We start from the raw sequence: 23,726 nt of genomic DNA on the forward strand, positions 1-23,726 counted from the left end.
AGAACAGTGGCAGGGATGATGGCAGGGCAGCAATGGTTGGGATTTCTGGAAGCACTTCGGAAGACACAGAATTCATACATCCCAAAAAGGAAGAAGTAATCTAAAGGCAAGTTGACTCAACCGTGGCTAGCAAGAGTAAAAAAAAAACATAATGGGAATCATATATAGGCGTCCAAATAGTAGCCAAGATGTAGAGTTGAGATTGCAAAGGAGCTGGAAGGGGCATGTAATAAGGGTAATGTCACAATTGTAATGGGGGACTTCGAGATGCAAGGGGATTTGGAAAACCAGGTTGGTGTCAGATCGCAAGAAAAGGAATTTGTTGAAGGACTATGAGATGGCTTTTTAGAACAGCTTGTGCTTAAGTCTACAAGGGGAAAGGCTATTTTAGATTTGGTGTTGTGTAAGAACCCAGATTTTATTAGTCAGCTTAATGTAAAGGAACCCTTAGGAGGCAGTGATCATACTATGATTCATAATGCAATTTGAGAGGGAGAAGCATAAGTCACATGTATCAGTATTGCAAAGGAATAAAGAGATTTACAGTGGTATGAGGGAGGAGCATGCCCGAGTGGAGGGAGATACTGGCAGGGATGACGGCAGAGCAGAGGTGGCTGATATTTCTAAGAATAGTTCTAGGAATAGATCACAAGGCACGGGATAGATATGTCCCACAGAAGAAGTTGTTCTCCAATGGAAGGAGTAGGCAACTGTGGCTGTCAAGGGAAGTTAAGGACTACGTAAAAACCAAGGAAAAGGTATAAAAGGTGACAAAAGTAGGTGGAAAGTTGGATGAATGGGAAGCTTTTAAAATCCAACAAAAGACAAAAAAAAAGCTGTAGGAAGGGAAAAGATGAAATATGAGGGCAAATTGGACACTAATATAAAGTAGGATAATAAAAGTATTTTCAGTTATATAAAGAGTAAAAGGGAGCTGAGAGTTGATATTGGACCACTGGAAATGATGCTGGTGAGGTAGTAATGGGGGACAAAGAAATGGCAGATATACTTAATAAGTACTTTGCATCAGTCTTTACTGTGGAAGACATTAGCCAGAGGACCGTGAGTGTCAGGGAGCAGGAGTGAGTCCCATTGCTATTACAAAGGAAAAGTGCTCGGCAAACTCAAAGGTCTTAAGGTGGATAATAAATTACTTGGATAGATGGACTGCATCCAGGAGCCCTGAAAGAGGTTGCTGAAGTGCTAAAGATGCATTGGTCTTGATTCTGGCATGGTCCCAGAGGACTGGAGAATTACAAATGTCACTCCAGGAAGCCAAAGAGATGGCTCTGGAACTGTATTCACTGGAATTCAGAAGAATCAGGGGTGACCTAATTGAAACCTATTGAATGGTGAAAGGCCTTGGTAGAGTGTTGTGCCGAGGTTGTTTCCTTTGGTAGGCTGTCTTAAGACCGGATGACACAGCCTCAGAATAGAGGGGCGTCCTTTTAAAATGGAGATGAGGAGGAATTTCTTTAGCCAGAGAGTGGTGAATCTGTGGAATTCGTTGCCACGGGCAGCCGTGGAGGCCAAGTGTGTATGTATATTTAAGGCAGAGGTTGATAGTTTCTTGATTGGTCAGGGCATGAAAGGATATGAGGGGGAGTCAGGAAATTAGGGCTGAGAGGAAAATTGGATCAGCCATGATGAAATAGCGTGCAGACTTGGTGGGCCGAATACCCTAATTCTGCTGCTATATCTCATTGTCTTATGACTCTAGATGGCAGCAATTGAAGCAAGTAACTTGTGGTTATAGAGTGAAGGAGAGGCTTTACTAACAATATCGTCTAAGGCAGTAGTTCCCAGCCTGGGCTCCACGGCTCCTGAGTTAATGGTAGATGTTCGTGGCATAAAAAAGCTTGGAAACCCCTGACCTAAGGATTAGTGCTGAAAAAGATATAATAACCTTACTTAGTTTGAAGTGATCTTTTTTTAATTTGTAGTTGATTAATTAATTAGGACATCATAATTCAATTTCAGTGTCAGTAAAAACTTTAAGGAAAAACAGGAACTTGCTGAGTTACACAACATCTGTGATGTTTTATTGAACAATTGTAATTACCATTTTAAAAAGTGGAAGTATCAGATACCTTAGAAACATTTAAAGGTGTATAAATTCACCAAACTTGATGAGTTCTATTCCTTTCTCCTAGGGCGGAAACTACTGAGGCTACAGACATTTTCAAATCTACAGCCACCTTTGTAGGGATTTTATTACCATTTCTTTAATCCTAAACACTTACGTTTTCTAAATATGTTTGTTATGAAACTTTTGTCAAATGCCTGTGGGACATACATAAATTTCCCCTCCCAAAAGCATTCTTCACTTGCGTCAATTTTTCTGTAGCCACATGTTTGCGCCCTCATCTTGGAAGACTTACCATTAACAAAGCTGTTGATGAAATGCTATGCTAATGATTGAGAGCCTGCTAGGAAGAATTGTAATTTTCATCATTTTTTGGGAAATACCATTGTTGAAATGGCCGTGGAATAGCTGACTAAATGCCCATCTGTAAAGGTCTTCAGTACTATGGCTGGGACCTTGTCTGGTCTCATAATGTCTGTCGTTTTCAGTGCTCTTGAGTGTTTCTTTATCAGATGCACAGTGAATCAAATTAGCTGAAGATTTGCTTCTGTGATTTTTGGGAATCTAAGATAGAACATAGATGCTTAATACTTCTGTCTGAAGCTGGTAGTGAATGCCTCAGCCTTTATGCTTGTTGCTGCTGTGACTGAACAGCCTGCTCCCATTAGCTTGTTAATTCTCCCTCACCATTCATTAGACATTTACCTTTGGCACTATGCCCCACTTCAGCCTTTGTCAGATTTGAGCAGCCATAGCTACTTAGAATGTATCCAATTTGTTATTATGAAACCACAAAACATGAAGTATATTCGCAGTGTGAAAACTTTTCTCTCTACATTTCTACCAATGATGAATGACCCTCATTTGAGCCTATCGAATGATGAAAGGCCTTGATAGAGTGGATGTGGAGAGGATGCTTCCTAGGTTGAGGGAATCTAAGACGAGAGGACACAACCTCAGAATAGAGGGGTCTTCTTTTAGAACAGAGATGAGAAGGAATTTCTTTAGCCAGTGAGTGGGGAATCTGGGGAATTTGTTGCCACAGGCAGCTTTGGAGGCCTTGTCATTAAAAATATTTATGGCAGAATTGATAGATTCTTGGATTACGTAGAAGTACAGCACAGATACAGGCCACAACCAACCGAAAGCAAATCAGAAACACCCAAATACTAGTCCCTCTTACCTACACCATGTCCCTATCTCTCCATTTTCCTTATAGACCAGTTAGCCTGACCTCAATGGTTGGGAAGATGTTAGACTCAATCTCTGCTCATAGGTTAACCCCTTCATCCCTGGAATCAACCTGGTGAACCTCCTCTGCATTGCCTCCGAAGCCAGTATATACTTCCTCAAGTAAGGAGACCAGAACTGCACACAGTACTCCAGGTGCGGCCTCATCAGTACCCTGTATAGTTGCAGCATGACCTCCCTGCTCTTGAATTCAATCCCTCTAGCAATGAAGGCCAACATTCCGATTGCTTTCTTAATAATCTGTTGTACCTGCAAGCCAACTTTTGGCAATTCACGAGCAAGCACTCCCAAGTCCCTCTGCACAACAGCATACTGCAATCTTTCACCATTTAAATAATAATCTGCTCTTCTATTATTCCTTCCAAAGTGGATGACCTCGCATTTACTAACGTATTCCATCTGCCAGACCTTGGCCCACTCACTTAACCTATCTGTATCCCTCTGCAGACTCTCCACATCCTCTGCACAGTTTGCTTTTCCACTCAGTTTAGTGTCATCAGCAAATTTTGCTACGCTACACTCAGTCCCCTCTTCCGTATCATCAATGTAAATGGTAAACAGTTGCGGGCCCAGCACCGACCCCTGCGGCACCCCACTCACCACAGACTGCCAACTGAAGAAACACCCATTTATACCAACTCTCTGCCTTCTATTGGTTAACCAATCCACTATCTATGCCAATACACTTCCTCCGACTCCAAACATCCATATCTTATTTATAAGTCTCTTGTGCGACACCTTATTGAGCGCCTTCTGGAAATCCAAGTATACGACATCCAACTGTTCCCCTCTATCCACTGCACTCATTATGTCCTCAAAGAACTCCAGTAAGTTTGTCAAACAGGACTTGTCCTTTCTGAATCCATGCTGCATCTGTCTAATGGAAACACTCCTTTCTAAATGTTTTGCTATTTCTTCCTTAATGACAGCTTCAAGCATTTTCCCGACTGCAGATGTTAAGCTAACTGGCCTATAGTTGCCCGTCTTTTGCCTACATCCTTTTTTAAAAACTGACATGACATATAATATCTTCAATCCACCGAGACCTGCCCAGAGTCTAGAGAGTTTTGATAAATGATTACCTATGCGTAACTATAACCTCCGCCAATTCCCTTAGCACCCTCGGATGCATCCCATCAGGACCAGGGGACTTATCTACCTTCAGAGCCTCTAGTTTGCTCATCACTATCTCTTTAGTGACAGTGATTTTATTGAGGTCCTTACCTGCCATCTCCTTCCTTGGCATATTAGATGTGTCCTCCATCGGGAAGGCTGACACGAAATAGTCGTTCAATGAATGCCTCAGCCATTTCCTTATCACCCAATATCAATTTCCCCTTCTCGTCTTCCAAGGGACCTACGTTGACTAGTCACGCTCTTCCGCTTTATATATTTGTAAAAATATTTGGAAAATTCTGCGTAATGAACCTGTTCAAATTCTTTGAGGGGATTACAAGTAATATAGTTAAAGGGGATGCAGTGGATGTTGTATATTTGGATTTTCAGAAGGCCTTTTTCAAGATGCCTATGGTATTACAGGAAAGTTACTAACATGGTTAGAGCATTGGCTGATTGGTAGGAGGCAGCGAGTAGGAATAAATGAATCCTTTTCTGGTTGGCTGCCAGTGACTAGTGGTGTTCCGCATGGATCGGTGTTGGTACGGCTTCTTTTTGTGCTGTATATGGATGATTTAGATGATGGAATAGATGGATTTGTTGCCACGTTTGTAGATGATATGAAGATTGGTGCAGGGGTAGGTAGTGTTGAGGAAACAGGTATGATGAAGAAGGACTTAAACAGGTTAGGAGAATGGACAGGAAAGTGGCAAATGAAGTACAACGTTGGAAAATGCATGGTCATGCACTTTGGTAGGTAGAAATAAATGTGTGGACTATTTTCTAAATGGGGAGAAACTCCAGAAATCTGAGATGCAGAGGGACTTGGGAGTCCTTGTGTAGAACACCCTGAAAGTTACCTTCCAGGTTGAGTCAGTGGTGAGGAAGGCAAATGCCATGTTAGCATTCATTTCAAGAGGTCCAGAATACAACAGCAGGGATGTGATGCTGAGGCTTTATAAGGCACTGGTGAGGCCTCACCTTGAGTATTGTGAACAGTTTTGGGCCCCTCATCTTAGAAAAGATGTCAAAGTTGCTGGTGAACGCAGCAGGCCAGGCAGCATGGATGATTTAGAGTCGGTGGACCTCCCCCTCATACAGTCGGTGGACCTCCCCCTCGTACCCCATCCGTTATTTATTTTTACACACACATTCTTTCTCTCACTCTCCTTTTTTTCCCTCTGACCCTCTGACTATACCCCTTGCCCATCCTCTGGGTTCTCCCCACCCCTTGTCTTTCTCCCTGGGCCTCCTGTCCCATGATCCTCTCATATCCCCTTTGCTAATCACCTGTCCAGCTCTTGGCCCCATCCCTCCCCCTCCTGTCTTCTCCTATCATTTTGGATCCCCCCCCTCCCCCTCTCAAATCTCTTACTAACTTTTCCTTCAGTTAGTCCTGACGAAGGGTCTCGGCCTGAAACGTCGATTGTACCTCTTCCTACAGATGCTGCCTGGCCTGCTGCGTTCACCAGCAACTTTGATGTGTGTTGCTTGAATTTCCAGCATCTGCAGAATCCCTGTTTAGAAGAGATGTGCTGGCATTGGAGAGTGTCCAGAGGAGGTTTACAAGGATCATTCCAGGAATGAAAGGGTTATCATACGAGGAATATTTGATGGCTCTGGGTCTGTACTCACCGGAATTCAGAAGGATGAGGGGGATCACATTGAAACCTTTCGAAGTTGAAAGGCCTAGACAGAGTAGAAGTGGAAAGGATGTTTCCCTTGGTGGGAGAGGCTAGGACAAGCTGGCACAGCCTCAGGATAGAGGGACACCGTTGCAAAACAGAGGTGCTGAGAAATTTCTTTAGCCGGGGGGTAGTGATTTTGTGGAATTTCTTGCCACATGCAGCTGTGGAGGCCAGGCCTTTGGATGTATTTAAGGCAGAGATTGATAGGTTCTTGATTGGGCATGACATCAAAGATTATGAGGAAAAGGCAGGGAACTGGGGTTGAGGAGGAGATTTAAAACAAAAGGATCAGCCATGATTGAATGGCGGAGCAGACTCCATGTGCCAGATGGCCTAATTCTGCTTCTACGTCTTATGGTCTTACATTCATGTGTCTCTCCAAACACCTCTTAAAAGCCTCCAATGTATTTGCCTCTACCCTCATACCAGGCATCCACCGCTCTGAGTAAAAAACTTACCTCACATCCCCTTGAGCCTACCCCCTCTCACCTTCAGTCATTGCTCTCTGATATTAGATATTTCAACCTGGGGTAACAGATATTCTCTGCCAACTGTATCAATGCATTTCATAATCTGGTAAACATCAATCAGATCTCCCCTCTGCCTCCAACGCTCCAGAGAAAAGAACCCAAGTTTATACAGTCTCTGGTGACAGCACATGCCTTCTAAATTAGGAAGCATCCTGGTGACCTCTTCTGCACCATCTCTAAAGACTCAACATCTTTCATACAGTGGAGCAACCAGAACTGTACGCAGTATTCCAGATGTGGCCTAACCGGAATTTTCCAAATCTGCAATATAACTTCCTGTCTTTTCAACTCAGTGACTCGACTAATAAAAGTAAGCAATCCATGATTGTTCTTAACCACTTTATCGAAGTCTTTTACAGTATCCACAATTCCACACATCTTGAGATCAGCTGAAAATTTACTAACCCACCCATCTGCATTTTCATCCAGTTCATTTATATACATAACAAACAGAAGCAGACCCAGTACAGATCCCTGCAGAACTCCACTAATTACAGACCTTCAGCTCAAATAAACCCTTCAAACATTAACCTCTGTCTTCTATGCGCAAGCCAGTTCAGAATCCAAACAGCCAATTTGCTGTGGATCCCATGCATCTTAATCCTCTGGATTAGTCTCCCATGAGGGACTTTGTCAAAAGTTTTACTAAGATCCATGTAGACAACATCCACTGTCCTACTCTCATTAATCTCTCTTATCACCTTGTCAAAAAGCTCAGTCAAATTGGTAAGGCTCATCCTGCCCACACAAAGCCATGCTGGCTCTCCCTAATTAAGTCATGGACTTCCAAGTGCAATTTCCCTACAACTGACATGAGACACATCTGTCTATCATTCCCAGGATTCTCCCTTGTTCTCCTCTTAAATAGAGGTACAACATTAGCCACTTGCCAGCCCTCCGGGACCGTATCTGTGGTTAGAGCAGACACAGAGATACTAGGCAACGGCCCAACAATCCTGACTTCTACCTCCTTCAACAACCTGGGGTAAATCCCATCGGGCCCTGGAGACATCCAGCTTCATACTCATTAGCACTTCCTCTGACTGCCCTAACATATTTATACACTCAGCACTCATCTCCTGGTCCTCCGTATCCTTTTTCCTTGGTAAATACTGAAGCAAAGTACTCATTAAGTACCTAACTCACATTATCTGCAACCAATCAAATGTTTATCCTTTATCCTTGAATTGTCCCACCCTCTCTCTAGTTATCCTAGGACCTTGATGTATGTATAGCAGGGGTTCCCAACTTCTTTTGCAACGCAGACCGGTTTATTATTGACAATATTCTTGCGGACCGGCCGACCCGGGGGGGGGGGGGGCGGGGGGGTGTAGGGTTGCCAACGGACAAGAGTAGCAGTCAAATACGTTGTGTTTACCCCGAGAAAGACTACAATGACCATGAAGCCTTGCACGGGCACCAGTGCGCATGCGTGTACGTGCCGATTTTTGTTCTACAAATTGTTTTTGGCGATTCTGTTCGGGGGTGTTAATCACAACCGGAATATAGGTGATAAGTGACTAATACACTGAATTTCGTTTCTAAAGGGGTTTATCTAACGAATTTAATATTAAACACACAGCACATATTTTCCTCGCATGAATATAGTGATAAGTCAATTATCGGGGAGCTTGAAGTAAGTGTTGAACGAACTTCCAGTAGAAGTGGTAGAGGCAGGTTCGATATTATCTTTTAAAGAAAAATTGGATAGGTATATGGACAGGAAAGGAATGGAGGGTTATGGGCTGAGTGCGGGTCGGTGGGACTAGGTGAGAGTAGCGTTCGGCACGGACTAGCAGGGCAGAGATGGCCTGTTTCCGTGCTGTAGTTGTTATATAGTTATGCTAGTCACTTGTAAGTCAATAGCATCATAACATTTTAAGTAACGTTTGGATATTAAACACACAGCACATATTTTCCCCGTATGAACATATAAAATCATTGCGACACACCAATATTGCTGAATCAGTGGGAGCCCTGGGTTTATTTCGCTGCAACAAGACGGTGCCATCGAGGGATGATGGGAGACAGCGATACTCGAAGGGGGTTCCTTATGTCCAGTCTATTCCGCAATTTAGTTTTTATTGCATTCATTGCAGAGATATGTTGGAAATGGAAGCAATGTTTTCAGTGCTTTCGTGGCTATCTCAGGATATTCAGCCTTGAGTTTGATCCGGAATGCCAGCAGAGATGTTATGTCAAACCTACCTTTCAGCCCACCGTCGTTTGCAAGCTCGAGGAGTTGATCTCCTTCCCGCTCTGACATGTATGACGCGCGGGTAATGACCTCGCGTGTGTTCAAGCTCAACAGTGGACATGACAGGGAATGAGGAAAGGTGCAACTGACTCATATCGCCAAGTCATATCGTTTCCTGGCGGTCTGGTGGTTGGGGACCACTGATGTATAGAACGCACTGGGATTCACCTTAATCCTACTTACCAAGGACCTTTCTTAGCCCCTCCTGAATTTCCTAATTTCCGTATCGGACCGCAAAGCACTCCAGCGTGTGGTGAAACTGCCCAGCAGATTATCGGCACCCAATTGCCCACCATTGAGAACACCTACCATAAACACTGCCTGGGCAGGGCGAAAAGCATTATCAAGGATGTATCTCACCCTAACCATGGACTTTTTAACTCTCCTCCCATCCAGTAGGTGCTACAGGAGCCTCTGCTCCCACACCAGCAGGCACAGGAAGAGCTTCTTCAATGAGGCTGTGACCCTGCTGAACCTCTCATCACAGCGCTAAGCACTATTGCACCCATATCACACCTGAAATCCTGTCTGCCTACTACCCTGGCCCTCCATCAATTTGCCTATCGCACCAACAGGTCAACAGAGGATCTCCATGGCACTTCACTCTGCCATGACCCACCTGGACAGCCCCAGCTCTTACATCAGAATGCTGTTCATTGGCTTTTGTTCGGCATTCAAAACTGTGAACCCCTCCAAGCTGATCACCAAATTTTGCCAGCTTGGTGTCAGCGTATCACTCTGCAATTGGACCTTGGACTTTCTGACTAACAGACCCCAATCAGTTAAGTGAGACAACCTCTCCTCCTCCACTCTCACCCTGGACACCGGTGTGCCTCAAGGCTGTGTGCTGAGCCCTCTTCTGTCCTCCCTTTTCACCTATGACTGTGTTCCTGTACATGGTTCTAACTCCATAATCAAGTTCGCAGACGGCACCACGGTGGTTGGTCTGATTGGGGGGATGACGAGACCACCTACGGGGACGAGGTCCAGCACTCGGCTGCGAGGTGTGCCGACAACAATCTGGCCCTTAACACCCAGAAGACCAAGGAGATCATTATGGACTTCAGGCATGCCAGGAGTCACACTCGCGTCCCCATCTACATCAATGGAGCTGTAGTGGAGCATATATCAAGCTTTAAATTCCTTGGTGTCCATATTTCCGAGGATCTCACCTGGTCCCTGATCTCCTCCATCCTGATCAGAAAGGCGCAACAGCACCTTTATTTCCTTCGGAGCATCAAGAAAGCTCACCTCTGTCCCAGGATACTGATGGACTTTTACCGCTGTACCATTGAGAGCATACTCACCAACTGCATCTCAGTGTGGTATGGCAATTGTCTGGTATTAGACCGCAAAGCACTCCAGCGTGTGGTGAAAACTGCCCAGCGGATTATCGGCACCCAATTGCCCACCATTGAGAACATCTACCATAAACGCTGCCTGGGCAGGGTGAAAAGCATTATCAGGGATGCATCTCACCCTAACCATGGACTTTTTACTCTCCTCCCATCCGGTAGGCGCTACAGGAGCCTCCGCTCCTGCACCAGCAGGCACAGGAAGAGCTTCTTCCCTGAGGCGGTGACCCTGCTGAACCTCACATCACAGTGCTAAGCAGTATTGCGTCCGTATTGTACTGTCTCAGTACTTTTATATTTGTGTGCTGTAGCACCTACTTTTTATTCGCAGTTATTTTGTAAATAACACTATTCTTTGCATTTCTGGTCAGATGCTAAACGCATTTCATTAGCTTTGTATCTGTACTTGGCACAATGACAATAAAGTTGAATCTAATCTAATCTAATATTGTACTGTCTCAGTACCTTTATATTTGTGTGCTGTAGCACTTTTTATTCACAGTTATTTTGTAAATAACAGTATTCTTTGCATTTCTGGTTAGATGCTAACTGCATTTCATTGGCTTTGTATCTGTACTCAGCACAATGACAATAAAGTTGAATCTAAACTAATCTAATCTTTAGTTCTTTTCTAACTTCTTTATCCTCCTGTGTTTCATTTGATCCTAACTTCCGAAGCTTTACATACTTTTCTCTCTTGACCAATTCATCACCCCTCTGGACATCCAAAGTTCTCCTATCTTTCCATCCCTGTCCTTCCTTCTAACAGGAGCATACCTATCCTGTACTCTGCAGTTGATCTTTAAACGTCCTCTAGTGCGTGATGTGGACTTGGCAGAGAAAAGGTGTTTCTAATTAATCCTTCTTAGGTCCTGCCTAAAGCTCTTGTAATTTGTCTGACTCCAATTTAAAACTCTCCCACAAGGACCATACCTTTCCTTACCTATAGCTACCTTGAAAGATAAAGAGTTGTGGTCACTGAAAGGTCAGCCACCAGGCCAGGCTGATTACCCAACACCGTGACCAGTACGGCCCCTCCTTCTGTTGGACTGTCCGCATGTTGATTTAAAAATCTTCCCGGATACGCTTCACAAATTTGGCTCCATTTAAACATCTTATACTATAAGACCATAAGGCATAGGAGCAAAAGTAGGCTATTTGGCCCATCGAGTCTGCTCTGCCATTCAGTCATGGGCTGATACAATTCTTCCAGTCATCCCCACTCCCCTGCTTTCTCTCCATAGCTTTTGATGCCCTGGCTATCACTAAGAAGATCCCAGTTTATGTTAGGGAAGTTGAAATCCCCCCCCATGATAACAACCCTGTTGTTTTTACACATTTCCTTAATTTGATTACATATCTGTTCCTCAGTGTTCCGGTGGCTATTCAGGAGTCTGTAATACAATCCAGACTCCACCCTTCCTATACCTGAGTTCCACCCAAACGGACTCGGTGTCTGACCCTTCCCATTATGTCTCCCCTGAGTGCGGCTGTGATATTGTCCCTGGTTAGTAGTGCAACACCCCCTCCCCCTTTTTACCTGCTCCTCTATCTTTTCTAAAACTTAGAAAATCTGGTACATTAATCACCATCCCTGCCCCTCTCTCAGTGAAGTGTCAGTAATGGTTACAACATCATTGTTCCATGTGCTAATCCATACTTTAAGTTTGTCATCCTTACCTATAATGATCCTAAGCATTAAAATATACTCTTTTCAACCCGTCATACCTGTTATTTCGATTTTGCCTTTCAATACTTTCCCTGACATCTACCTTCTGGTTCGATCCTTCCAAACTCTCCTGAGTAACATCAGCAAATTTCCTGGCCAGGATATCGGTTCCCCTCCAGTTTGGGTGCAATCCTTCCTCTCGTACAGGTCACCCCTTCCCCAGAAAAGGTCCCAGTGATCCAAGAACTTGAAACCTTGTCCCCTGCACCATCTCCACAGCCACTCATTCATCCGTGCTATCACCTCATTCCTACCTGTACTAGCTCGTGGCACTGATCAGGTGTCTCGTCTGAGTGCTACTGGTACCATGTAACCCAGTACTACCTGTCGGGTGGTCAGCGACTAAACCGGCCCCCCCACCAGGCTTGCCTGGTTAAGAGGGTGACTAGACACCCTGCAGGATGAAAAGCAAGAACTGGCAAAGGGTGGATGAACCCTCTCGTAGGGTCAACGGCCATCTAGCAAACACATGCCTTGAAGCGCGGAAAGGGCATCCCTTGCATCGAAGCTTGATCTGGCCATTCACTGCAACAGAACTTCCCCCAGTCGTCTTGGACCCCACCATGCCACTGGATCCGGGAGCGGATATCGAGAGGGTGGGTCTGGACCTGTGCAACCCGCTGTTCACCTAAAATCCACGCACGCACACGCTGTTTCTTTCTGACGAGTGGTGTTTAAACCCCACTAACTGACTGAAAGGAGCCATCATCATCCTATGGCATGGATAGCCAGAGAGAGAGAGCCCATGACACAGAGACTGTTCCGGGGATCATGACCTTGGGGGCCTTGTCTTTAACCTCTTTCCTAACTCTACATACTCTCACAGCTACCTCTTCCCACCTTGTTACTTGTAAAAATGCTATCCCCTTCTCTCAATTACTCTGTCTCTGCCACATCTGCTCTCAGGATGAGGCTTTTCATTCCAGAACGAAGGAGATGTGCTCCTTCTTCAATGAAAGCAGCTTCCTTTCCTCCACCATCATTGCTGCCCTCAACCTCATCTCTTCCATTTCATGTACGTCTGCCCTCACCTACCACCCCACCAGCCTATAGGTCCAGCATATAATTCTCCTTAACTTCCGCCATCTGGAACAGGATCCCATCACCAAGCACATCTTCCCCCCGCCCCACTTTCTGTTTTCTTCAGGGATCGCTCCTTACACAGCTCTCTTGTCCATTCGTTTCTCCTCATTGATTTCCCTCCCAGCACTTACCCTCACAAGCAGAACAAGTGCTACATCTGCCCCTACACCTCCTCCCTCAACTCTCTCACGACCATTCAGGATCTCAACCAGTCCTTCCAGATGAGGCTGCACTTCATGTGTGAGTCTTTGGGGTCATATACTGTGTCCAGTGCTCCCAGTGTGGCCTCCTGTATATCAGTGAGACCCGACGTTGATTGGGAGATCCCCTCACTGAGCACCTATGCTCCGACCACCAGAAAAAGCAGGGTCTCCCAGTGCCACCGTTTTTAATTCCACTTCCCATTCCCATTCTGACTTGTCGGTCCATGGCCTCCTTTACTGTCATGAAGAGGCCACACTCAGGTTGGAGGAACAACACCCTATATTCCGTCTGGGTAGCCTCCAACCTGATTGCATGAACGTTGTTTTCTCGAACTTCCAATAATTCCCAGACCCCCGCCCCCTTCACCATTCCCCATTCCCTTTTCCCTCTCACCTCATCTCCTTACCTGCCCATCACCTCCCTCTGGTGCTCCTCCCCCTTTTCTTTCTTCCATGGGCTTCTGTCCTCTCCTATCACATTCCCCCTTCTCCAGCCCTATATCTCTTTCATTAACCAACTTTCCAGCTCTTTACTTCCTCCCAGCCCCCCTCCTAGTTTCACCTATCACCTTGTGTTTTTTTCCTCCCCTGTTCCCACCTTCTAATTCTGACTCCTCATCTTTTTTTCTCCAGATCTGTTGAAGGGTCTTGGCCCAAAACGTCGATTATATATTTTTTCATAGAATCTGCTTGGCCTGCTGAGTTCCTCTAGCATTTTGTGTGTGTTTCTTGGGTTTCTAGCATCTGCAGATTTTCTCTTGTTTGCCATAGGCCCTCTTCCCCTTTTCTATCCATGTCATTGGTGTCAATATGCACCATGACCTCTGGTTGCTCCCCCTTCCCCCTGAGAATATCCTGCAGCTGCTCCGATACATCATGGACCCTAAGACCCAGGTAGCAACACACCATCCTAATATCCCTTTTACAGCCACTGAATCTTCTTTCTATCCTCCTCCCTATCGAGTCCCCTACTACCACCGCACTGCCTGACTTTACCCTTCCTTGTCGAGCCTCAGAGCTGCCGCTGTAATCTGATGTGTCATCCCCTCCAGCAGTATCCAAAGTAGTATGCTTATTGCTGAGGAGAATGATCACAGGGGAACCCTACAATGACTTAATCCCCTTACCTTTCCTTATGGTCACCCACCTACTGTCTGAAGCCTGCAGTCCGGGTGCGATCACTTCTTCAAAAGCCTTTGATATCTTCAGCCTCCGGAGCGATTTTGAGTACATCCAACTCTAGGTTGAACTCCTTGACCTGGTCAGTCAGGCTGGATGAGGGCATGAACGGATACAGGAAATTGGGGCTGAGAGGGAAAATGGATCAGTCATGATGATATGGTGGAGCAGTCTCGATGGGCCGAATGGCTTAATTCTACTCCTATATCTTATGGTCATCTGGTCTCAGTGCTATTATGCATAGATGTACCTACCACAGGTGAGAACAAGCAAGTTTTTCCCTTGTGCTATTTCACACAGTATCTAGATCCCAGATCCAGGCTAACAGCTGTGTTCTTCCGGACTCGCTCAGTGATGTACATTTTTCAAACATGACAGAAAACCGTTTCATTAGCTGAGAGAAAACATTCAGCTATATTCAAGAGTCTGCTTGCTTGTTTTGTTTCATCAGAAGTCATGATGTGCTTTCCTGTCCCAACTCCACATGCTGCTCCCACTCCCACCAGACAGGATTTTCAGGGGTTTTATCGGCAGAGCAGTGCTTCCAGTTTAGGCAGTAGTGCGCAGGTGTTAGCGAGGAAGATCTGGTTGACTGGGCTGGGAGCAAATGGGCAGGCTTGAATTCAGTGCCTTTTTCAGTTCAAAGTACACTGCCTGGTTTTCATTTTTCTCTGCTTGATTGTAACATAACAGGGTGGATTATTTATCCATTTTATAGGAAATTGTATATTGATGGTTTTGACCAGGCCAGTTAAGGATGGCAGGTTTCTTTCCTCTATCATCATTGTACATGTTTGAGATATGTAAAGGTGAAGGATATAGATAGCAGAATGCAGGAATTTGTTCCCATACCAGTAAAACTAGAGTCACAGATTTAGGGTAAGGGATAAGAGATTTTGAGGGAATCCGAGGGGACCCAGAGAATGGTGAATAGCTGGAATACACAGCCTGAGAGGGTGGTGGGGGCAGAATTGCCGTCAGTATTTCAGTTTCAGTTCCTAGAGGAGCAGTTGAATTTTCTAGGCATAGAAAGGATTCATATGAATAGGTCCCCCGCTAATCAGCTTAGACATGGTGCGCTAAATACCCGTTTCCATGTTGCGGTTCTATGACTTGATGCACCTCTCTCATCCCATTAGAGATGTCAAGATTCATTACATGTGATTTGTCTTCAACAGATCCATGCCAGCTTATCTCTTATTAACCACGCTACTCCTTTATTTCTTGTTTAATCATTCTGCTAACTGTTAAATTAACTACCTGGTATTGACTACCTTGACAATGTTGACCTTCATCCTATCATGGATATTTCATCAGTCCTCTATCATCTCCCCCCATCTTATTTGTACAGTTGAAAGTATTTTTCTCTCTTTTGTGTTATAAACAAGGGTTATTGATATGAAACATTGATTTTTGTTTCTCTCTCCATGGATACTGCTTGACCTGAAAGTGCTTCCAGCTGTTTTTTGTCTTGGAATTCCAGCATCTGCACGGATTTATTTTCGCTCTGAGTAAATTCTGTTACTTGTTAGCCAATCAACCTTCTCTTGCTGTTGGTATGTTGCCTCCTACACCATGAGCTTTCACTTTCTCTAATAACCTTACAATGTCACACTTTATTGAGAGATTTCTGGAGTTCTAAGTGTGATGCATCTAATTGTTCCTCTTTATCTATACCACACGTGAATTCTTCAAAAGATTCCTGTAAACTGGTCAAGCATAATTTCCGTTTCTCAGAACCATGTTTGCTTTGTCTATTTACCTTGATTTTTTTTCTAAAGTAATTAAAAGACACTAGTGTCTTCACTATTGGCAGGAGAACTCTGGCTGGAGATATCTATTTTCAATTACAGAAGATAAATGCGAATTTTCTAACCTGCTTATACTGCAGTCAGTAAGATCTATAGCTATTAAAAGCAACTTACAGGATGTTATTTCTTAAAAGCATAAATAATTTATCCTTGGTTACTTGCACTCGTGTGGTAGCATAGCAGATGTACATGGTACCTCTTTCTGAAATTCAGTTCTGTTGTAAATCGAATGCAATATTGCACAATTACTATACATGTGTTGGCGCGTGGCTAAGTGGTTTAGACATTCGCCTAGTAATTTGAAGGTCGCTGGTTTGAGTCTTGACTGAGGGAGCGTGTGTGTCCTGAGCAAGGTACTTAACCACTCTGCGACGACACCGGTGCCAAGTTGTATGGGTCCTAATGCCCTTCCCTTGGACAACATCGGTGGCATGGAGAGGGGAGACTTGCAGCATGGGCAACTGCTGGTATTCCATACAACCTTGCCCAGGCCTGCACCCTGAAAACCTTCCAAGGTGCAAATCCATGGTCTCATGAGACTAACGGATGCCTATATATACATGCATGAGGGCTAACTTTTACTTCACCAATTCTCTCTTCAGTGACTTTAAAGCTATTGATTTTTTAAATCTATTCATCTCTTATTCACTTGGACAAACTTCAAAATTCCATACATTTTAACGACTCTGTAGTTATCAAGTCATTTGATTTCATCTGCGTTCTTCCTGCTGAATCATAGCCATCTTCCCCTACTTAGCCCTTTTCTCCACTTTTTTAAATAAGCTTTCATCGTTGAGTTCTGGAGGAACTCAGTCGGTCAGGCAGCATCTATTGTGGGAACTGAAGAACTGACATTTCAGGCTGAGACGCTTCATCAAGATTAGAAAGAAAGAGGGCAGTAGGGCGGGGAAAGAAGAGGAACATAAGTTGGCAGGGGATAGGTGAATCCAGGTGATGGGGAGGGGGAGTGGAGGGGTAGGCAGTTGGGGGGATGAGAATGGTGACCTGAAACATCTGCGCTGAAATTGGCATGTCATTCATCCAAAGCCACTGTTGCTAGTTAAATAAGAGGATGCTCAAGAGCCTTTTTTAAAACTTCTTTTAATAGATTTATAGAGTGACTCGTTTTACTGATTTTCACAGACTGAAAACTTCTGTGTTCCCTCATTGTACAAAACTGAACCTTTGTTAAAATACAAAGTAAATTAAATAATATCCTTCATTACAGTGAAGGATTTTTTTAAGTGATTGTTTGCAAACAACATTATCCATCTTCCCAGCCTTTGGGAACTTCATCAGTGGGCCTCTGCAATTTCATCTCTAGCCTTGCATAAAGTCTGACATGCACTTCCTCAAGCCCTGGGGATTTATCCACATTAATGCACTGCAAGGCTGCAATTACCTTCTCCTTGGTAATATGAATGTCATCGAAAACATCATCACTTATTTCCCTCATGTCCTGAACAACCATGGTTTTCAGCTCAAGAAAAGATGCCAATGATCCAAGAACTCGAATCCTTGGCCACTGCATCAACTCCTCAGCTAAGTTCATTTGGCCTATCCTTTTGTTTCTGACCTCACTATCAATTGCCACCAGGAGTAATCTAGAATTCACTACCCTGAAGGTCCCGTTTCTTCTTTCCAAACTCCCTATACTCAGTCAATAGGATTCCATCCCTTGTTCTCATCCCTCATCCCAGTGGTAACACCCAAAACTTGTATACCAAAGTCCAGTAGAATTTGATTCCTTTAAACTATAAGAAATTACCTGTACATGGAAAAAATGGTGATTCTAAAATAGAAATCTGAAATAAATTCTGAGAATATCGTAAAGAACAAATTCAAATTAGCAAACTTTTATACAATAGTCTTCAAATGTTTTAATGTTTTATGGATCTGAGAGATATTAATCACTGAACGAAAATGAAGTAGAGTTGTGCTTTTTGTGTGAGTATGGTGGAGAAAGAAACTACTGGAAGTTATTTTTAAAGCAATTTGTATTTAATTGTGGCCTTGTTTTCCAGTGGATGAAAACGATGTGGCGATCAGATCCCTGCTATGCCAGCTACGGTGTGGATGGATCCGTGTGCTCATTTTTTATTTACCTCAGTGAGGTCAGTGACAGTATTGCCTGCATTGAAGAGAAATGTATTTGTTCTTTGGACCAGTTAATCATACATAACCCACTGCAGATGTCTGCAGTTCTTTGGGCAATTTAAGTGGAGAAATGTGACACAGAATTAGCATGTTCCCTCCTTTGATCCCCTCTCACCCCCAACCTTCCCACTGACCTGCCTCTGGCCCTCACCCCTCCAATCCCCATAAATCCCCTTCCCTCTTAACCCACCAGCTTTCCCATACCACCTTCCCCTCCCCCTCTATCTTTGAGATTTAAGCTACTCATCTATGCTAATTTTATAATTCTTTTCTTGATGACCTAGGTTGAAAACTGGTGTCCTCTTCTACCATGGAGAGCGAAGGGTGATCGGGAAGATACTGATCAACAGACTGTGGTTGGTGTTGATCAAATGAACCTTGGAGCCAACCTGTTGAAATGCACTATAGTGTATTAGTGTGCTACCTTTGTTATTTTCACATACAATGACATAACCTGGTCTTGAATAGAAAATCTACAAACACAGATCAAACATTTCTGTGAAGCATATCAATGTAGAATTGTAAATTGTTTCAGTCAGTAACGATAAGGGAATAGTCAGCTGTGAAGATCAAGTTGCTATTAATCAAATTTATAAAGCTATAAATTTGTAGCTGTACCACAAGGATCTCTTGGCGAAAGTGGAGTACCTGTTGCACTTATAGAGGTATTGCTTCATGTAGAAACTTAGAAAACCTATAACACGATACAGACCCTTCGGCTCACAAAGCCGTGCCGAACATGTCCTTACCTTAGAAATTACCTAGGGTTACCCATAGCCCTCTGTTTTTATGAGCTCCATGTACCTATCCAGGAGTCTCTTAAAAGGCCCTATCGTATCTGCCTCCACCACTGCCGCTGGCAGCCCATTACACACACTCACCACACTGCGTAAACACCTTAACCCTGTCATCTCCTCTGTACCTACTTTCAAGCACCTTAAAACTGTGCCCTCTCATGCTAGTCATTCCAGCCCTGGGAAAAAGCATCTAACTATCCACACGATCAATGCTTCTCATCATCTTATACACCTCTATCAGGTCACCTCTCACCCTCCGTCGCTCCAAAGAGAAAAGGCTGAGTTCACTTGACCTATTCTCATTAGGCCTGCTCCCCAATCCAGGCAACATCCTTGTAAATCTCCTCTGCACCTTTTCTATGGTTTCCACGTCCTTCCTATAGTGAGGCGACCAGAGCTGAGCACTGTACTCCAAGTGGGGTCTGACCAGGGTCCTATATAGCTGCAACGTTACCTCTCAGCTCCTAAATTCAATTCCACGATTAATGAAGGCCAATGCACTGTATGCTTTCTTAACCATAGTGTCAACCTGCGCAGCAGCTTTGAGTGTTCTATGGACTCGGACCCCAAGATCCCTCTGATCCTCCACACTGCTAAGAGTCTTACCATTAATATTATATTCTGCCATCATATTTGACCTACCAAAATGGACCACTTCTCACTTTTCTGGGTTGAACTCCATCTGCCACTTCTCAGCCCATTTTTTGCATCCTATCAATGTCCCGCTGTAACCTCTGACAACCCCCACACTATCCACAACACCCCCAAACTTTGTGTCATCAGCAAATTTACTAACCTATCCCTCCACTTCTTCATCCAGGTCATTTATAAAAATCACGAAGAGTAGGGGTCCCAGAACAGATCCCTGAGGCACACCACTGGTCACTAACCTCCATGCAGAATATGACCCGCCTATAACCACTCCTTGCCTTTTGTGGGCAAGCCAGTTCTGGATCCACAAAGCAATGTCCCCTTGGATCCCATGCCTCCTTACTTTCTCAATAAGCCTTGCATGGGGTACCTTGTCAAATGCCTTGCTGAAATCCATATAATTACATCTACTGCTCTACCTTTATCAATGTGTTTAGTCACATCCTCAAAAAATTCAATCAGACTCGTAATGCACGACCTGCCTTTGATAAAGCTATGCTGATTATTCCTAATCATATTATGCCTCTCCAAATGTTCATAAGTCCTGCCTCTCAGGATCTTTTCCATCAACTTACCAACCACTGAAGTAAGACTCACTGGTCTATAATTTCCTGGGCTATCTCTACTCCCTTTCTTGAATAATGGAACAACATCTGCAACCCTCCAATCCTCCAGAAACTCTCCTGTTCTCGTTGATGATGCAAAGATCATCGCCAGAGGCTCAGCAATCTCCTCCCTCGCCTCCCACAGTAGCCTGAGGTACATCTCGTCCGGTCCCGGTGACTTACTCAACTTGATGCTTTCCAAAAGCTCCAGCACATCCTCTTTCTTAATATCAACACTCTCAAGCTTTTCAGTCCACTGTAAGTCATCCCTACAATCGCCAAGATCCTTTTCCATAGTGAATACTGAAGCAAAGTACTCATTAAGAACCTCCACTATCTCCTCCGGTTCCTTGCATACTTTTCCACTGTCACACTTAATTAGTCCTATTCTCTCACGTCTTAACCTCTTGCTCTTCAAATATTTGTAGAATGCCTCGGGGTTTTCCTTAATCCTGTCTGCCAAGGCCTTCTCATGGCCCTTTCTGGCTCTCCTAATTTCTTTCTTAAGCTCTTTCCTGCTAGCCTTATAATCTTCTAGATCTCTATCATTACCTAGTTTTTTGAACCTTTTGTAAGCTCTTCTTTTCTTCTTGATTAGATATACAACAGCCTTCGTACACCACAGTTCCTATACCCTACCATCCTTTTCTGTCTCATAGGAACGTACCTATGCAGAATTCCACGCAAATATCCCCTGAACATTTGTCACATTCCTTCCATACGTTTCCCTGAGAACATCTGTTTCCAATTTATGCTTCCAAGTTCCTGCCTGATAGCCTCATATTTCCCCTTACTCCAATTAAACGATTCCCTAAATTGTCTGTTCCTATTCCTCTCCAATGCTATGGTAAAGGAGATAGAAATGTGGTCACTATCTCCAAAATGCTCTCCCCCTGAGAGATCTGACACCTGACCAGGTTCATTTCCCAATACCAAATCAAGTACAGCCTCTCCTCTTGTAGGCTTATCTACATACTGTGTCAGGAAACTTTCATGAACACACCTAACAAACTCCACCCGATCTAAAGCCATTGTTGTAGGGACATGCCAATCAGTATTTGGGAAATTGAAGTCTCCCACCACGACAACCCTGTTATTTTTACACCTTTCCAGAATCTGTCTCCCTATCTGCTCCCTGATGTCCCTGTTACTATTGGGTGGTCTATAAAAAAACACCCAGTAGAATTATTGACCCTTTCCTGTTCCTAACTTCCACCTACAGAATCCGTCCATGACATCCTCCTTTTCTGCAGCCATGACACTATCTCTGATCAACAGTGCCACACCCCCAGCTCTTTTCCCTCCCTCCCTGTCCTCTCTGAAACACCTAAAGCCTGTCACTCGAAGGAACCATTCCTGCCCCTGAGCCATCCAAGTCTCTTGTTCGATTGCTAATGTGTAGACAAATAAAATAAAATACTGTCACCAATAATTTTAAGCAAAACAAATTGCATTTCAGATATAGCACAGACATTCTAGCGCTCAAGGGGAGAAACTTTCCTAATGGATTTGCTCACTTTGGTACTTGCCATACATGACAAAATATGCAGTTTGATGATTTCCCGTTTTATAATTTTCTTAGAGAAAGGATGTATTAAAAATAAGCATTGATTGTCTGTAGTTATTGGTAGATCCAAATTTGCTTCTTATTATATCATGCTAATTACCTCCTAGAACTTGTGTGTATGTAAAGTTAGTAAGGATGTTTTAAATGATATAAAGTTGCGACTATGAAAATTGAAGTGAACTATTAAAATATTGTTTATTTCAGGCTGAAATTCGAACTGATTTTAATTATCTCTTTAAAATCATGTCGGCTCATGATGAATTTCGATGGATGCGGTTGAGGATAAATCGAATGGCAAGTGCTTGGATTGAGGCGGTAAAATCACTTGCAGAGAAACAAAATCTGGAAAACAACCGTAAAAAGGTCAGCTCACTAAAGTTCCCTGAAGTATTACATGTGAACATACGGACTTATTTGCAAATTACAGATTAATTTCTAAACTCAGAGAAGCAGCATGCCTTCTACATTAATTTGTATATTTGCACTCTTTTTAGATTCTTATTCATCTTGGACTTTTAACAAAGGAATCGGGATTTAAAATAGCGGAGAATGCTTTCAGTGGTGGCCCTCTTGGTGAATTAGTGCAGTGGAGCGATTTGATTACAACTCTTTACCTGTTGGGCCATGATATTCGGATTTCTGCTTCATTGGCTGAACTAAAAGAGTAAGGAGATTATATTTAATTAGTACTGCGTTAAATCCAAAATGTCAAACCGTTCAAATTGAGGCATGATGTTATTAAGTTGATTTATAAATTTTAAAATATGCTTTTTGTAGTACTAGTTCCTGATAACAGAGGGAATGAAGGGCACGTTCCAGAAAGTGGAGGGGAGGTGGAACTGCATATACTGAAAATATAAAATGTAGGCAGAAAATGCTCGATATACTCAGCAGATCAGATTACACCTCTGAAAAGAGAAAGTTGACATTTCTGTCTGAAGACCTTCCTTAGACCCTTTTGTGATGAAAGGCAGTTGACCTGAAATGTTTAACATTTTCTTTTTCATGGTGCGTAACCTGTTGAGTATATCCAGTATAATCTCTTAATACTAGCTGTTCCGTTTGTTCCGTTCCATTTTTTCCCCCGCACAATTAGAGCATGGAATAATCCTAATCCTAACAGTCACACAGCCAAATACAATTTAATTTAAGGCAGCTTTTCTTCTTCAAAAATCTCTTTCTTAAGCCCACCCTCTGCCACTCTCAGTTTAAATTCCATGTGGAATATTTTGGAGGATCAAGAACCAAGAGAGTGAATCTTCTGCCGCCAGACCAGCTCACTTTACAATTTAACTCTCACGCCGTTCACACCGACTGCACATTATAACAGCGGTGGTCAGTCAGTGACAGTGCCGGCTTGAAGACCCTGGGGTACAGGAGATCGAGGGAACAACCACCGCAGACAGGGAGACCAGAGGGTACGGGCAGAAGAACAGAGGATGCAAACAGAGAAACCGAGGGGACCAGCTTGAAAGCCACCTCCAGTTTAAATTCCATGTGGAATATTTTGGAGGATCAAGAACAAAGAACAGCTATCCGGCAGTGCTTGCACAGTCCCAAGCAGAAGCAGAAAAGGCATTGTTGTTGTGGTGTTGTCATGACAACATTTTAAAATCTCTCCGTTCATCCTGTCCACACTACAACGCGAAACAATCGTTTTC

The 23,726-nt window shown here is 43.7% G+C and overlaps 1 protein-coding gene across 2 annotated transcripts in view; it reads left to right on the forward strand.

Moving 5' to 3' along the window:
* The window catches only part of mgat5 (alpha-1,6-mannosylglycoprotein 6-beta-N-acetylglucosaminyltransferase), a 212,321-nt gene that overhangs the window by 130,372 nt on the left and 58,223 nt on the right, over positions 1–23,726 (forward strand). For both annotated transcript variants that reach the window (XM_072262149.1, XM_072262150.1), the window contains exons 5-8: positions 18,313–18,402; positions 18,730–18,801; positions 22,270–22,428; positions 22,560–22,729. In XM_072262149.1, coding sequence (XP_072118250.1) covers positions 18,313–18,402; positions 18,730–18,801; positions 22,270–22,428; positions 22,560–22,729 — 491 coding nt within the window. The remainder of the gene's footprint in view (positions 1–18,312; positions 18,403–18,729; positions 18,802–22,269; positions 22,429–22,559; positions 22,730–23,726) is intronic.

This window comes from Mobula birostris, chromosome 6 (genome assembly GCF_030028105.1).
Source record: "Mobula birostris isolate sMobBir1 chromosome 6, sMobBir1.hap1, whole genome shotgun sequence".
Taxonomy (NCBI): Eukaryota; Metazoa; Chordata; class Chondrichthyes; order Myliobatiformes; family Myliobatidae; genus Mobula; species Mobula birostris.